The sequence below is a fragment of the Suncus etruscus genome, chromosome 14, assembly GCF_024139225.1.
Source record: "Suncus etruscus isolate mSunEtr1 chromosome 14, mSunEtr1.pri.cur, whole genome shotgun sequence".
NCBI lineage: Eukaryota > Metazoa > Chordata > Mammalia > Eulipotyphla > Soricidae > Suncus > Suncus etruscus.
The window spans coordinates 36,760,141-36,778,213 of NC_064861.1; the positions used below are offsets into that span (position 1 = coordinate 36,760,141).

Below are 18,073 nucleotides of genomic sequence, written 5' to 3' on the forward strand. Positions count from 1 at the left end.
TTCTTCCTTTCTTTCTTCTTTCTTCCTTCTTTCTCTTCTTTTTCTTCCTTCCTTTATCTTTCTTCTTTCTTCCTTTCTCTTTCTTTCTTTCTTTCTTTCTTTCTTTCTTTCTTTCTTCTTTCTTTCTTTCTTCTTTCTTTCTTTCTTTCTTTCTTTCTTTTTCTTCCTTCCTTTCTTTTTTCTCTCACTTTCTCTTTCTCTTTTTTCTCTTTCTTTCTTTTTTCTTTCCTTTCTTTCTTTCTACCTTTCTTTTTTTCATTCTTTTTTTAAAAAGAGTTCAGTAGGCCAAATAAGTTTGTGAACCTCTGCTAGATTCTTGATACGTGATCTTCTAGTACAGACATTTCCCTAAGGGAAAGAAAATAAATGGAAACCACTATTGAGCAACCCAGAGAATTTGTATTGTATTAAATGGCAGAAGATGAGAGACACACCAGCTCGTGAAAGATGAAAATTCACACACTGGGAACAGGGAAAAAGTATCTCGGTTTGGTGAAAGGCTGTTTCAGGCAGAGTTTTCTGTAGAGCTTTTTGAAATGAAGCATTTCTTCTTGGCTCTGCCTACACTTGCCTCAGCACAAATGACCCCACTACAGATTAATAATAAAGAGAGTAGGCCTTCATATAAAAACTGAAAAAAAAGAGGAAAGAACATAAGGAAATGGCATATGAATAGGCTTCAAAGAAGAGTCATGCAAATAAATACACAGTTCATAAGCGCCTCTCTTATCTCAAGGAAATGAAACCAATATGGTTATTCTTTAGAAAAAATGCTCAGTTGTTAGAGTTCTTTAATGATAGTTTAAAAAAAAAAGCTGAGTTCTAGAACTCAAAGAAATTGAAGACGACATTAAGATTGCTCCTAGCTTAAAGTAAATAAGTTATACATTTATACATATACATATACAAACATATCAAAACTGAAAAATCCAGTTATAAAGGTTAAGCATTGGGAAAATCACAAATCAAATGAGAGAAAAATAATTAGCATTTCACAGACCTGTTATATACTGTAGACAAACTAATAAAAGGTGAAAGAAGTAAAAAAAATCTGATGTATACTTAAAGTAAAAAAACATCAAAGACCTGAAAAAATTCTTAAAGATAAAATAGAAAATAAGCTAACACTGATGAGTGATATTTGAGCACAGAGCTAGTAGTAACCCTTGAGTGCTGCTGGGTGTGTCCCCCCCCAAAAGAGAGAGAGACGAGTCTTTTTCTCATAAGACAGAATAATTATGCTTTTAAAGGACTGAACCAACTGACCCCCAGTCTCGTTAGATAAATTTATAGGGCCTGAGCTATAGCAAAGCAGGCAGGGCATTTGCCCTGTGGCCAACCTGGGTTTGATCCCCAGCATCCCATATGATCACACAAAGCCTTCTAGGAGTGATTTCTAAGCACAGAGCCAGGAGTAACTCCTGCACACTGCCCATTGTGACCGAAAAAAACCAATGATGATGATGATGATGATGATAATAATAATAATAATAATAATAATAATAATAATAATAATAATCTGAGAGAAGAACCAGGAGTAACCCCTGCACATTGCCCCGTGTGTTCAAAAACCAATAGCAATAATAATAAATAATAATAAAGACATTTATAGAGGCCAGAGAGATAGCATGGAGGTAAGGCATTTGCCTTGCATGCAGAAGGTCAGCGGTTCAAATCGCGCCATCCCATATGGTCCCCTAGCATGCCAGGAGCGATTTCTGAGCGTAGAGCCAGGAGGAACCCCTGAGCACTGCCGGGTGTGACCCAAAAACCAAAGCAAACAAACAAAAAAAGACATTTATAGATCAGAAAATCACCCAATAACTTCTGAAGTGTTTGAGATACACATCAAACCTATACTTGATTGATATTTTGATAGATTTACTAGGGAAGCAATTAGAACAGGCCTGGCTGTACATAAGAAACCAATGAGAAATTTACTACAATGGTCTAGGTAGGAGGTGATTAAGGTGATCTAGGCTGAGATCACGGTGGAGGGAAGAAGACCTGAAAAATATTTGAGAAGCAAGTTATGAGGGAATTGAGAGGTAGATGCCAAGTGCATCCCCTTGACTTCTGACATTTCAATAAATGATGATGAAATTTATTAAGATAAGGAAGAATGAGATGGAAATAAGTTTACCAATGAGATGGAAATAAGATTTAAAACATAAACAATTATAGTAACAAGAACCAGCCCTTAGCTAACAAATTAATAAATGAGCTATTTTTTATAAACTCATTCTACTTTACATATCTTCCCATATCTGAACATCAGCTAAAAATACCAACTAGTACTAATATATTTAATAACATAAGTTTACTCTTTTAGAAAAAGTTTATTTGAGGACATACCAAAAAGAATAAGTTCATTTATTAAATAAGTATTGCTTTCTTATGTATCTTTTTTTAAATTTTGCTCCCATTTTGGCCCACACTCATTGGTGCTCAGGAATTACTCCTTGTAGTGTTGGGAACAATGTGGGATGCTGGAGATTGACCCAGCTCACCCACTTACAAGACAAATGCGATACCCACTGCACTAATTGCTCTGGCCTCCTGTTTCTCAATACCTTAATAGATGGGGACTGCAGTGATGAATTAAGGTCTGAAGTTCAGATTTATGGTAGTTTCTTTTTTTATCAAATACCTATACCTGATAATTTAAAGAATACCTGGAATTTAGAGAACAAACGTGTCTGAGTTGACAGAATGAACAGAACCGTTGTAGTATAGTCAGCGTTGGGGAGAACTAGGCAGATAGAGGTAATTGTGTATGTGGAGCTTTGAAAATTTAAAGTTCACATCTGCTTTGAAGGTCTTACCTTTGCTATTGTGTTTTGGTTTTTTCTTTATGCCATTGTTTTGTGGGTAGCCCACACCCAACACTGCTGCAGAGAGAAAAAGAGGAGCTACTCAGGGTCAGTAATTGAACCCAGGGTGTAGATTTGGGAAAATTGATTTCTAGTCAAATAGATAATTCAGTACGAATTAATTCTATATCACTACTTTGTTTTTATTGCAAATTTGCCAGTGCTGAGGAACCAGGCAGTGCCTTGGGGCCATCAGGGTTATACTCTGAGATTCTAGAAATGTGTATATTTATATTCATGCACGTACATTCTACCACTTGACCCCACATCTCTGGCCCTATTAATTTTAATTATAAAATAGCATGCTAGTACAGTGAATGTTAAAGATACAGAACATAAAAGAAAAGAGATGACAGGATAAAATTAATCTGTAAATTTAGTTTTTATGCGCAGACACAGCATGGCAGTCTATTTATAGGAATAAGATCACACTATGTATTCCAGATTGGTATTTTTTATTAATCATGTTGTGGATATGTATCCTACAATAGTATAGAATGATTTCTTCATTATTTCTTGGTAAACGTACAAGTTTGAAGTGTTACCATATGCAAATTAGATATTTCAAACCAATTAAAGCTCGTATTCGAAGAGTCTAAACCTAAAATCCTGTAATACTATTCATAACATCTTTGACTGTCTATTAATAGATTCAGTAATTCTTCAGAGAAAAAAATGTCACCTTAGAGACTTACTTTGTAATTGCTTGAAAGGTATTTTCCTAGGAGAAAAAATAAAACCATTATTTTAAGTATTCTAGACTATTCAGCTATTCAGAATTAATTTAGGGTTGGTAAAATTCATTATTAAAAACAAACAAAAAAAGGAATATTTTAAGAAATACCATAGTAAACTTGAATTTAGAAGCACATGCAAGTATTCTCTGTAGGTACATGAAAAGCAACAGGTTGGCTATGTAGTTCCAAATGGTAGAATGTATATGCCCTGAATATACAAAGCCCTGGGTACCATCCCCAAAACACACAGAACCTCAAAATGAAGTCCTTCTTCACTGCAACAAGTAGCAACAACAGAAATACAAATACAGGATTAATAGATATATTTTCCAAACTCTTCATTTAAATAATGTAAGTTTATTAATAAACTTTAAGTTTATATTTTATATAGTGTTCATCACAGTGATAAAACCAAATTAAATAATATACTTTTGTCAGAAAAATAATCATAAATATACAAAGGCAAATTCAAAATCTAAAAATAAAAGTGTTTTCCTCAATAATATTAACTAGACTTTATTTTTTATTTTATTTTATTTTATTTTTAAAATTAAGGAAATTTTCAAAATCCCTCTTTACTCAGGTTTCTCAATCACTATAAGTGTGAATTCAGGTACTTAACTTCTTCACATCTACAAAATATTTGTAAGTTTTCTTTTTCTTAATATGCTGACAAAGAATTCTGAATTCATAGATAAACACCACTGAGTCATCATTTAGCCTTTTTTATACACATATATAAATATAACATTAAGTTGCTAAGAATTTTTTGTATGCCTATTCCAGAAAAACATTCTCATATTGCTTTTCTTTCTCATAATGCCCTTGGAGTCAGGATGATGCTAGTCCAGTAAAATAAGCAGGACAGTGTCTCTTCTTCTCTTTTTTAAGAATTTATATGAAACTGGTATGATTTCTTCCTTACATGTCTAAAATAATTCAAAGGAAAACCAGACCACCCAGATCTGAAGTTTTTGTGTTCAAATATTTTAAATAGTCTCTTTAAATAATCACTGTGGTTACAGAAATGTTCATAATTGGGTTTCAGTCGAATGTACACCACCCTTCACCAGTGCAACATTCCTGCCAACAATGTCCCCATTTCCTCCCCTACACACACACAGCTTGCTAGTCTCTGGGACAGGCATTCTGTTTCTATCTTACTGTCATTATCATGGTAGATGCCAGTGCATTCACTACTCTTTGTGGCAAGCTTCTTATCATGGGCTGGTCTTCTTGGCCTTCATCTCTATAGTTTATGGATATTATTATTATTATTATTATTACAATAAAGCTTTTTATTTTTCTTATATTTCACACATGAGTGAAACTATTCTATCTCTATCCCTCTCCCTCTGAGTCATTTCACTTAGCAGAATCATTTGTGTTCATCCATGTATAAACAAAGTTCTTGACTTCATTTTACCCAAACAGCTGCATAGTATATTGCATTGTGTAGATGTAACAAAATTTCTTTAGCCAGGTAGATGTTGTTGGGCACCTGGGTTGTTTTCCAGATTCTGGCTATTGAAAATAGTGCTGTGATGAACATAAGAGTGGTATTATGGGCCAAATCTGGCATCCTCAGGGGTTACTCTGGGCTCAGAAATCACTTCTGGCAGTACAAGGAGTCCATATCAAACCTGAGTTGATCAAACCTGAGTTGGTTGTGTGCAAGGCAAATGCACTATGCTATCACTTCCGGCACACAGGGGACATTTTTACATTGTGTTTTTTTTTTCAATTTTATTGAGACCATTGTGAATTACAAGTCTTTCACAGTTGTATTTCAAGTATATAGTAACAGTGAATTAGGACCATTCCCACCACCAGTGTTGACCTTTTTTAATCACAGTTCCCAGAATGCATCCCATACCTTTACTCTTAGCCCCCTTGACTAATAGTGTAACCAAGTCCATTTTGTGTTTAGCTTGTTACAGTTTGGGTCCCATGATATCATGGTCATTGACTTTGGCATGGGTATTTAGATCTGACCTTTTATTTCCCCAGTCAATGCTCCTGAGATCACTTGGTTTCTGGGTCTCGTACACTTTTGTTTTCCTTTTCTAAATTTGCAGGAAAATATAGAAATATGAGACAGAACACAATGATTCAAGTTCAAATGTTCTATTAAAAAGGCTGGAGACCTTATCAAGAAGATTTAAATAAAATTAAAAGAAAAAAAAGAAAGGGGGCAGATGTGGCAGGATTTTTTGTTCGTTTTTATTTGTTTTTTTGCATAGGCACACTAAACATAGGGTAAATTAGAAAGGTAATTCCCTTGGCCTAAGAGATACAGGGTGTCTTCACCCATGAAGTATACTGTCATAAGACTTATCTACAGGATCTGGGCATTTTGGTTGTCAAAGCCCAAGGTTTTTCTTTATGGTCTCAGCAGAAGTTCTGCTCAGTCCTGGTTATTAAAGTCAGTTCTCTGTAATTAGAGATCTTGGTTTTGCACAAATCCTAGGACAAAAAAAATAAAGTCTTTCTTTTTGGTCCCAGGAAAAGTTCTGCTCAGTCATGGTTGTTGTAGTCAGTCTTCTGTAATTAGAGATCTTGTTTTTTGGATGTTTTTTATAGGATGGAATGTCTTCTGATATCATCTCACCATTAGGTCAAGCTGCTTTTAGATCAAGTCTTTGCTGTTTTCTAGTCATTAGGGTGTCATATGAACCTACCCTGGAGCAAGCTGGTGCCAGAGTGGCATTAGTGCCTCTCCCAGTGCTGGTATAGGAAACTGTGCCAGTTCTAAGGTTGGGATCCAGGGCTTGGGGTTGGAAGGTCAATGTCCTATCAATTGAGGCCTAGGTCAAATCCCCATGACAAGTATTCAGGGTGGAAGGTACCCCTGCACTATAAAATTTATGAGTTCTTATCCTTATCTGGTAAGAACTTTCTATACATAAGATTTCTCCATTTTAGTGTGCCTATGCAGAAAGAAACAATGTCATATTACTGGTGCATTTGGGATTAAAAATAACAAACTATACAGTCTCCATTTTCTGGTTTTGACCTGAGCTCACATCCCAAGCAAGACTTTTCTACTAGAATTTCCTACTAAGCAGATTAAAAAAATCTTATGGGGAGGCTACCTCTATATATGGAAATAAATACTAAGAGTTATAACTATTAAGGAAATGCATCTACAGAAACAACAAAGAAAATATAGATATCCTATTTAAGTCTTTTTTTTTTTTTTTTTTTTTGGTTTTTGGGCCACACCCTGTGACGCTCAGGGGTTACTCCTGGCTATGCGCTCAGAAGTTGCTCCTGGCTTCTTGGGGGACCATATGGGACGCCGGGGGATCGAACCGCGGTCCGTCCTAGGCTAGTGCAGGCAAGGCAGGCACCTTACCTCCAGCGCCACCGCCCGGCCCCCTATTTAAGTCTTTTGAGATAGTCTGAAGGGAGATAAAAATTCAGGGCATATTTTCATCCTGCAACATGATTTTGTGGAGTCTGAGAAATGGTTTGGTAGCATTCAGAGATCAGGGATCCTTGATCTGAGGGTCCCAGTGGGGCTGAATTTGGTAGCAACAGTCTACAGCAGGGGTCTCAAACTCGCGGCCCGTGGATTGTTTGTGTCCCTCCATACAACATTTTGTGGCCCCCGGCCGGCCTTCAAATATCGCAGTATTCGCGATTATTTGCTTACCGAATAATTGCAATAAAAATTGCATTAGTAAGAAAAAGTCGCATTAAACATTCGTATACCTCAAGCAGTTCCATTCTGGATATGCAGATGTTTAATGAGATTTTTTTTGCGATTTTTTCTTACTATGCGATTTTTATTGCGAATATTTGGTAACCGAATAATTGCGAATACTTTGCGCCTAGCGCAGACATCATTTCCGCTGCTCCTGCCCGCTGTCCCTTGCATTATCAGAGGCCTAAGGGAGGGAAGTTTATTACAGAATCAGATTTTGTCATACCTTCATCATGACTTCATCAAAGCTTGCAGTGAAGAGAAAGATTGATGATGAGCACAGGCAATGTCAGAAAAAGTGGGAGATGCAGTATTTCTTTGCTGAGCACAGGGGCATCCCCACATGTCTTATTTGCTCAGAGAAAGTTGCAGTGCACAAGGAATACAACTTGAAATGCCATTATTCAACTAAACATGCTGAGGAATGTGCACAATATCAAGGAAATGAGAGAGCCAATGGTTAGTGAGATGATTGCTAAGGCAGGGAAACCATTCACAGGAGGAGAGTTTGTTAAAAAAAATGCATGTTACAGGCTGCAAGTATTATCTGTCTGGAAAAGAAAGGTCAGTTTAGCAAAATCAGCCTTTCTGTCAACACTGTGGCAGAGCGCATTTCTGACATGTCAAGTGACATTTATCATCAACTGTGTGAGAAAGCCAAATGTTTTGATGCATGCTCAGTTGCTCTTGACGAGGGCACAGATAAAACAGACACTGCTCAGCTCACAATTTATGTCTGTGGTGTTGATTGCAATTTTGAATTGACAGAGGAGCTGCTCACAATAATTCCAATGCATGGCCAGACACCGCTAATGAGATATTTCGGCATCTGTGTGATGCCATTGAGAATGCAGGTTTGCCATGGAAGAGGTTTTTGGAATAATAACCGATAGAGCGCCATCGATGACAGGGAGAAAAAATGGACTGGTGGCACTTGTTCAAAAAAAAAATTGAAGAAGAGGGTGTAGAGAAGGCCATTGCTCTTCATTATCCATCAGCAGGCCCTTTGCAGTAAATGCCTGCCGTGTAACAACATGATGTCTGTTGTTGTGAAAAGCATCAACCAAATCAGATCCAGGGCTTAACGCACAGGAGGTTCCATGCTTTTTTAGAGGAAATGGAGTCAGAATATGGAGGTGTGCTCTATTTCACCGAGGTGCATTGGCTCATCAGGGGAAATGTCCTGAAAAGATTTTTTGAGTTGAGAGAAGTGAAGCCTTCATGGAGAAGGATGGGAATGCTGTTTCTGAGTTGAGTGATCCCAAAATGGCTCATGGACTTAGCTTTCCTTGTTGACATCACACATAAGCTGAATGTTCTAAACAAGATGTTACAAGGCCTGGGGCAGCTTATCAGTGCTGCCTATGACAACGTGAGAGCATTCTCCACAAAACTTGTGTTATGGAAATCCCAGCTCTCTCAGACAAACCTTTGCCATTTCCCAGCATGCAAGGAACTTGTGGATGCAGGCATACCATTCAGTGGTGAGAAATATATTGATGCTATTTTTAAACTAGAGAAGGAATTTGATCACAGATTTGCAGACTTCAAAAAGCACAGAGCCACTTTCCAAATTTTTGTGGACCCCTTTTCCTTTGATGTGCAAGATGCCCCTCCTGTGCTTCAAATGGAGCTCACTGACCTGCAATGCAACTCTGATCTCAAAGCCAAGTTCAGGGAGATTAGTGGAAAAGCAGATATGCATGGGCAATTTTTGAGAGAATTGCCCCCCAGCTTCCCTGAGCTTTCCCGAATGTTCAAGCACACCATGTGACTTTTTGGGAGCACATATTTGCATGAAAAGTTATTCTCTACATTGAACTTCAATAAGTCAAAGTACAGGTCTAGACTTAATGATGATCATCTTCAAGCCATACTGAGGGTCTCAACTGCTTCCTCTCTAAAACCAAATGTGGTTCAGATTTGTGAGAAGAAGCGCTGTCAGGTCTCTGGCAGCAAGGAATAGGCAAAAGATGCCATGTTCAGTAGAACTATTCATGATCTTCACTCAATGTTCTATTCATGTTCAGAAGAAATAATTAAAACTGTTAATAATGACATTTGAGGACTTTTTTTGTGAAATTCCTTATGCGGTCCTGCCTAACCCCGACTTTGCCTCCTGTGCCCCCCCCCATAAATTGAGTTTGAGAACCCTGGGATACAGTGAGGGGAGTGGAAGAAAATGAACTACATAGAATGAATCAGCAGGAGCAGTGTATGCAGCTTCTTGCCAGGCGAGAGATGGGGCTGAGAGGATATCTTCTCTCCTTGGGAGCTGTGTGGCAGCTTGCTGGGGCAGGGAGAAGGTCCTGTTTTCCTGAGAAGTTAATAATTGAGGGTAAAGAGGGAGATAAATGAATCAGGGTTGAGGGGTGAGAGGATAGAAGGGTTTTTTTAAAGGTAGTGATAAGGGGGAGGGATAATATATAACAGAATATATATAAAATATAGACTAGGCAGGAATATGAACAATACACATAAACAAACAAAGGAATCCACCACATAGGCACACACATTTAGATAGACATTGGAGATCTATTCATAGGTTGTAGTTGGAGAACTGAATCTTATGTGATAAGTCAGGACACTTTAAGAAATGGAGCTGGTACATTGGGGAGGGGAAGGTTTTCCAATTTTTAGGCACTTCATCAGTGGTGGGAGTAAACTTTTCTAAATAAAGCATTCAGGCTTATATTGTGCATGAAACATTTTGGAATAAAAATAATTTTCATATCTAGGTTATTAAGCAATATGGTAATGAGCACTACAGGAGGAGTCTACTCCATGTGGTATCATCTACCATGTCTTGGCATCCAGGTTCTTTTCGTTTCAGGAAACTTGACAGCGTGGGCATTATGATATCATTAGTAAAGTAGCTTGAACTGAAAATATAAAGATGATGATAATTTGCAAAATCATAATGAACGGGACCTGTAACTAAAGCAGTGGTCCTCAAACTATGGCCAGCAGGCCACATATTGTATTTGTATCTGTTTTGTTTCTTCATTGCAAAATAAGATATATGCAGTGTGCATAAGAATTCATACATAAGTTTTGTTTTTACTATAGTCAGACCCTCCAATGGTCTGAGGGACAGTGAACTGGCCCCCCTGTTTAAAAAGTTTAAGGACCCCTGGAGTGTGCAGTTACCTATTTCAGTGGACTCTATGGTCATAAGCATTAGATAATAAGAGCAGACATAATGAAATGAAATGAAAAGGAAATTAAGAGTATTTTGTCAAGACATTGTCATAATTAGTACTGTATTTGGAGATACTTTGATAAAAAAGAAATACAAATGGCCAAAAAGCACATGAAAAAATGCTCCTCATCACTCATCATCAGGGAGATCCAAATCAAAACAATGATGAGATACCATCTCACACCACAGAGATTGGTACACATCACAAAAAATGAGAACAATCAGTGCTGGCGGGGATGTGGAGAGAAAGGAACTCATATCCACTGCTGGTGGGAATGCCGTCTAGTCCAACCTCTATGGAAAGTGATATGGAGATTCCTCCAAAAAACTGGAATTGAGCTCCCATTCGACCCAGCTATTCCACTCCTAGGTATATACCCTAGGAAACACAAGAATACAATACAAAAACCCCCTTCCTCACACCTATATTTATTGCAGCACTATTCACAATAACCAGGCTCAGGAAACAACCAAGATGCCCTTCAACAGACGAATGGCTGAAGAAACTGTGGTACATATACACAATGGAATATTATGCAGCCATCAGGAAAGATGAAGTCATGAAATTTGCCTATACATGGATGTACATGGAGTCTATCATGCTGAGTAAAATAAGTCAGAGGGAGAGAGAGACACACAGAATAGTCTCACTCATCTATGGGTTTTAAGAAAAATAAAAGTCATTTTTGCAACAATCCTCAGAGACAATGAGAGGAGGGCTGGAACTTCCAGCTCACTTCATGAAGCTCACCACAAAGAGTGGTGAGTGCAGCAATAGAAATAACTACACTGAGAACGACCATAATCATGTGAATGAATGAGGGAACTGGAAAGCCTGTCTAGAGTACAGGTGGGGGTGGGGTGGGATGGAGGGAGATTTGGGACATTGGTGGTGGGAGTGTTGCACTGGTGAAGGAGGTTGTTCTTTACATGACTGAAACCTAATCACAATCATATTTGTAATCAAGATGTTTAAATAAAGAAAAAAAAGAAAGAGCACTGACATACAAAATTACAAAGACCAACCTATATTTCCAAGAATCACTGACACAGAAATTGAAGTGTTCTTTTATACATAATGATATAAGGCATTAAAACATACCATATTTTCTGGCGTATTAGACGACTTTTTAACTCAAGAAAAACTTCTTACAAGTATACGCCGGTATACGGCATGTTGAAACTTACTTCAGCTTCAGTAGCGAATGATCCATCCCCCTTACTGCCTCATCCCATCCAGCTGCCAGGCGTCATCACTCAGTCCTCTGCTTGTCCTGATTCATCTTTCAGGACACACAGAGGAGCTGAGTTACCGAGCGCTGCATCCCATCCACCCACCGGGTATGTGGCTTTCTGGTGCACAGCCCTCTTTTCAGCTTTTATGGACACAGAAGAGGTGCTCTGTCTCCCTCTAGCTGTCTGTCCTTTTAATCACTGCACCCCAGCCAGCTGCTCTTAGAGGAGCCCTATCCCTGCTCTCAATGTAGATCACTGTTTTATGTTTATATATTTGATGACAAATAGCCTTATGTTTATAAGTGACAGTTTTCCAGCAAAGTATATGCATGACATAAGCCTTTTAATTAAAATTTGCATATTGAAATAAAATATATACTTTTTTTAATTTTCATGTGGTGTGCGTTAAAAGAGAGGTAGTCTTATATGATGAATATAGCCCCAGACCTATATTTTAACAGGAAAAGTAGTGGGTCATCTTATACATCCAGTCGTCTTTTACACCGGAAAATATGGTACTTATAGTTAGCACTGCAGTGGGAGTCTCTGGCTTCCAATTGCATTCTGCACCTGTTTCTGTGGATAAAAAAATTAGAACAGTATGATAAGCCTCTATAATGAGAGCTTGATTGAACACTAGTTCAATATAAATAGCTATTTTCTTTGTTGCAGGTTTCTTTGTAGTATAAAAAAAGAGTATATAATATGTAACCTAGTGACTCTAAGTTTCTTTCACTTAATGACCACTAGATAAGTGTTTTTTATTCTTTTTATTTGTAAGCTATTGATGAGAAATGATTTTTCTTCTAGACAGTATCTCATTTTATCATACTTTTAGGAGGGGAGAATTTTGGGGGCCATATTGGTTTATTCATGGCTCTGTACTAGATCATTCCTGTTGGAGAACATATGCAGGGATCAAACTTGTCAATTCTGTGCAAGTCAAACATTTAAATCCCCTACTATCTCTCTAGTTCCTGTATCTTATTTTTTTTTTTAAAAAATCACATAATCTCATTACTTGTACATTCCATGTAATATTATAGATTATTGAATTTAAACTATATCTTACTATCTCTTGTCTGATATTCCATATATTTTTACTGCTTTTTCCCTTTGCTTACCTCTATTATATTGATTTTTGAGATGCTTTTATCACATACCAATATGCTGTTATAAGTATAAAACATGATTATTCAAAATATGTACATATATTATGCTGAATTTGTCACAATAAATCTAGTTAATATCATTACTAAAGGCCAGAATGATAGTACAGCAAATACAAGGGTATTTGCCTTGCATACAAATAAGCCTGGGTTTAAGCCTTAGTACTACATATGATTCCTTTAGCTTACCTGAAGTGATCCCTGAGAAAAGAACCAGGAGTAAGCCCTGACACCCCACTAGTGCAGCCCAAAATTAACAACAAAATCATCATATAGAGTTACGTTGTGTGTTCTATTTTATTACCATTGTGTCCTATCTATTTTCAAGTAATTTTATACTATTTAACTTATAGTAATCTTATACAATATGCCAAGACAGATTTTTGAAAGCATTCTGAAGAACCAGTGACTGTGTTTAGTGTATTGGGTAGATATATAACTTTTTGTCTAGTCATTCTTCTCTGAGTCTATAGCAGAAATATGGAGTCTCTTTGAGTTTCCAAGAAATCAAGAGACAAAGTTAGAGCTATATTTTATTAATAAAAGTTAAAATATTAATGTTCAAAGGGGTCCTAAGTTCCTTCAGATAATTTTCTTGATAAAACTAGGTTTATTATATGCATTAATGCCTATCTATATCTATATATCTATGTCTATGTCTATCTACAGTTTTAAATTTAATGGTACCTATACTCAAAAATCTTTTATCTTACAGATGTTGATGAATGTCAGGCTATTCCTGGGATATGCCAAGGAGGAAACTGCATCAATACAGTGGGCTCCTTTGAATGCAAATGCCCTGCTGGTCACAAGCAAAGTGAGACCACTCAGAAATGTGAAGGTGAGTAGCTGATTGATGGATATTCTTAAAACATACCTGTTGTTTTATGAAAATATTTTGCTGTATTAAGTGAATTCTTTTTGGTTTGCTTATTTAATGGGTTTCATTTGGAAAAAATGCTAACGAGGAGCCAGAGTGATAGTACAGTGAGTAGGGCATTTACCTTGCATGTAGCCAACCTGGATTTGACACTCTAGCATAATTTATGGACTCCAAAGTTAGTCTGGACTAAACCCTGAGAGCAAAACCAGGAGTATAGAACCAAAAACAAAACAACAGAAGCCAATGAACACTCTTCTTAATTTGTTCTCTCTAGTGAGAGAGGTATCAAACCATTCATATAGTGTCTTAAGAAAGGGTTTCTCCATTTACTTTTTTAAACACAATATGTGTATAATAACAATTTATTTAGTTAAGTACCAGCATCTTAATAGTTGGGTTTGAGCCATAAAATACACACTCCCCTTCACCAGTGCAACATTCCCACCACCAATGTTGCCCATCCCCTGCCTGTCTGTGAGAAGTCATTGTATTTCTCTCTCTGTCATTGTCATGGTACTTATTAGTGTAGTTATTTCTCTAAATGCACTTACCACTCTATGTGGTAAGCTTAATATCATGGGCTGGTCTTTCTGACCCTCTTTTCTATTGTCTCTGGGTATTAATACTATACTGTCTTTTATTTTTTTTAAATCCCACAGATGAGTGAGACTGTTCTGTGCTTATCTCTCTCCTGATGTATTTCATTCATCACAATGAATCACAATAGTCCCTATATCCATCCATGTAAAGGCAAATTTCATGACTTCAATATTTCTAACAGCTGCATAGTATTCTGTTGCATAGATGTACCACAGTTTCTTTTGCTGGCCATCTGGGTTGTTTCCAGATTTTTACTATTGTAAATAGCTTCTATGAACATAGGAGTGAAGAGAGCATTATTCTCTTGTGTTTTTTGTGGTCCTATGAGTTATCTCTATGAGTGGTATTACTGAATCATCTGTATTTCTTCTTTTAGGAAATATCTGTTCATTTCTTCTCTCCATTTTTGATGGGGTTAGATGTTTTTCTTGTTGTTATGTTAGTACCTGTATATCTTAGATATTAGCCCTTAATCTGATGGTAATTGGATGAATGATTTCTCCCATTTCGTGAGTGGCCTTTTTATCCTGGTTGCTATTTCCTTTGAAGTGCAGAGGCTTCTCAGTTTGATGTAATCTCATTTGTTTACCTCTGCTTCCACTTGTTTGGACTATGGTATTTCCTCCTTGAAGATGCCTTTAATCTCAATGTCATGGAGTGTTTTGCCTACTTTTTTTCTATATACCTTACCTAAACTACTATGTAGATTCAATGTAATCCCTATGCAAATTCAGACATCGTTTTTTAAGGACTTAGAACAATCAATTGTAAAGTTTTTTGTGGAACCACAAAATATCTAGGTTAGCCAAATCTATATTAAAAAAAAAAACAAGAAACCAGGAGGCATCTCCTTACCTAACTTGAAGCTCTACTACAAAGTCATAATGATTACAACAGCATGGTATTGGAACAAAGACAGAGTTTCAGACCAATGGGTCCAAATAGAATATTCAGTGACATACCACCAAATATATGGTTAAATAATATTTGACAGAGAAGCCAAGAATTTGAAATGGAACAAAGACAGTCTCTTCAACAAATGTTGTGGAACAACTAGATAATCTTGTGTAAGAACATAAAGAATTGATACATATATTACACCTTACACAAAAGTCAATTCAAAATGAATTAAAGACCTTCATATCAGACCCAAAGCCATAAAGCTTATTGTGGAAAACATAGGCAGTATACCAAGACTTACATCTCAAAAAAGTCTTTGATGATAAGGTGCAATAGCAAGAGCTATAGCATCAAACCTAAATAAATGGTACTACAATCAAACTAAAAAAGTTTCTGTATGGCTAAAGAAACATGGACTAAAACTAGAAGACAGCTAACTGATGGGGAAAATTTTTCTCATTCAAAATGTCAGATAAAGGTTTGATATCTAGAATATATTCACAAGGTTAATTTCATAAAACCTAAAAAAAATACATCAAAAATGGGGAGAGGAAATAAACAGGCACTTCTCTGAGGAAGACCAACAAATGTCCAATAGACACATGAAAAAATGTTCATCATCACTTATCATTAGGGAAATCCAAATCAAGACAACAATGAGGATGTTACATCTTACACTAATAAGGATGGCACATATCAAAAAAACAGGGGCTGGAATGTTATGGCATTTGCCTTGCATGCGACTGACCCGGGATAGATCTCAGTTCCATTCCCAGGGTCCAATATGGTTCCCCAAGCCAGAAGCGATTTCTGAGCACATAGCCAGGAGTAACCTCTGAGTGTCACCAGGTATGACCTAAAAACCAAAAACCAAATAATAACAACAACAACAATAATGATGATTGGATGATGTGATAAGAGATGTGATTAGAAAGGAAACTTCATCCATAGTGGGAATGCAGTCTGGTCCAACCCCATTGGAGAACAATATGGAGAGTTCTCAGTAAACTAAAAATTGAGCTGCCACATGACTCAGAAATCCCCCTGGAGTATCTATCCCCAGGACAGAAAAACATTCGCCCCGGGGGCCGAAGTGGTGGCACAGTATAGGGTGTTTACCTTGCATGCGGCTAACCTAGGACGGACCGTTTGATCCCCTGGGGTCCCATATGACCTCCCAAGCCAAGAGCAATTTCTGAACACAAAGCCAGGAGTAACCCTCTGAGCGTCACCAGGTGTGGCCCCAAAACACACACACACACACACACACACACACACACACACACGAAGAAGAGAGAAAAGTAAAGAAAAAGAAAAGTATTCATCCAAATGGATGTATGGCACATTGGACTATTCATTATAGCACTCAGTACAATAACTAAAACTTGCAATCAACCTAGATGTCTAACAACAGATGAGTGAATCATGAAGATGATACATATACACAATGGAATACTACATAGTGTTAAGAAATAATACAGTCATGCAATCATATGATCATTATCCCTGAGTAAAAGCTACTAGTAAGTCCTGAGCACTGTTAGGATGTTCACCCAAACAAATAAACCAACCAAAAATACCCAATGGAATTGACTTGAAAATTTGAAATTTCTTCAATAGGTGCTGTATGAAAGAATATTTTACTCAAAAATACTTAAAAATAGAATTGTCTGTGATATAAATTTTGGTTAAAATAGTCAAGTATAAGCCCATCATCTTTCCTCCAAAGAACAAATTTTTTATTAATATTTTATTATTAAAATTTCAAGAAAAGGCATTAAAATCTTCATTTTCAGGACTTGATCTTCAAAACTTTTAGCAAGACTTTCCAAATAATATATGCCTTCTTAAATACAATGTTGATAACAAAAGTCTGCCTATATGGAAAAAATTAAGAAAAGTATTTGAAAGTTAAGAACATTTGTCGAGTTAATGTAAGAATCAATCCAGAATGCCAGAGACCTGCTGAAAGACTGCATTTGCGGCTATTACTTTGCTGCCTTTTTTTTTCCCCCTCTTTGTTTTCTGGGGTGCATTCTAATGCTCAACATTTTATCTTTTCCCTTCACTTTTCACCTAGACACACAAACTAGGTCCAGCAAGCTGACCTGGAACAAAATAGTGTTTGATTATAGGTAAGAAGACATAGTCACTCACTAGGTAGTTATGAGATTTCCATTAATTTTCAAAAAAATTATTTCTTCTTAGCTGAAAATAGAATGAGCCTTTTTCCATATCATATTACATCTATACAACATATAGAGCCAAGACAGCATTTGTAGAAAGACAGTGAAACTCTTTATTTGTTCTTGACTATGTTATTTAGGAAAGGAAACTATTGATGTGGAATAGGCAGTGCCCGGAGGCCTGAATCCAGGCAGCCAAATCTATTTAACCAGTGCCCAGAAATCATTATGTAATTTAATATTTAGGATTGGGAGGAATAACAGAATTGGAAGGAGTTGGTGATTAGAACCTAAAATCTAGAGATTTTATGAAACCATTACTTTGTTCATTAGTCATTTTTCTTTGGATATGTGTTAAGTGAGAGTCGAGGTTCTTTGGGTAATATTGTTCCTTTTTATAAAAGATCAAGTGTTATTTAGTTAGGTAAATTTACTTAATTGACAGCATAATATATCTGGAAAAAAAAAACTGTAAACTCTTGTTACACTTAGGGAGACAGGTTTTGAATTGTAGTCAGTTTATCTATAATTTATAGAATGTCACTATAAGAAAATTTTGCCATGATTTAAAACTGGCA

General features: G+C 36.7%; 1 protein-coding gene across 1 annotated transcript in view; it reads left to right on the plus strand.

Moving 5' to 3' along the window:
* The window catches only part of FBN2 (fibrillin 2), a 287,333-nt gene that overhangs the window by 72,517 nt on the left and 196,743 nt on the right, over positions 1-18,073 (plus strand). The window contains exon 7 of the mRNA XM_049786704.1: positions 13,642-13,767. Within this exon, the coding sequence (XP_049642661.1) occupies positions 13,642-13,767 (126 nt within the window). The remainder of the gene's footprint in view (positions 1-13,641; positions 13,768-18,073) is intronic.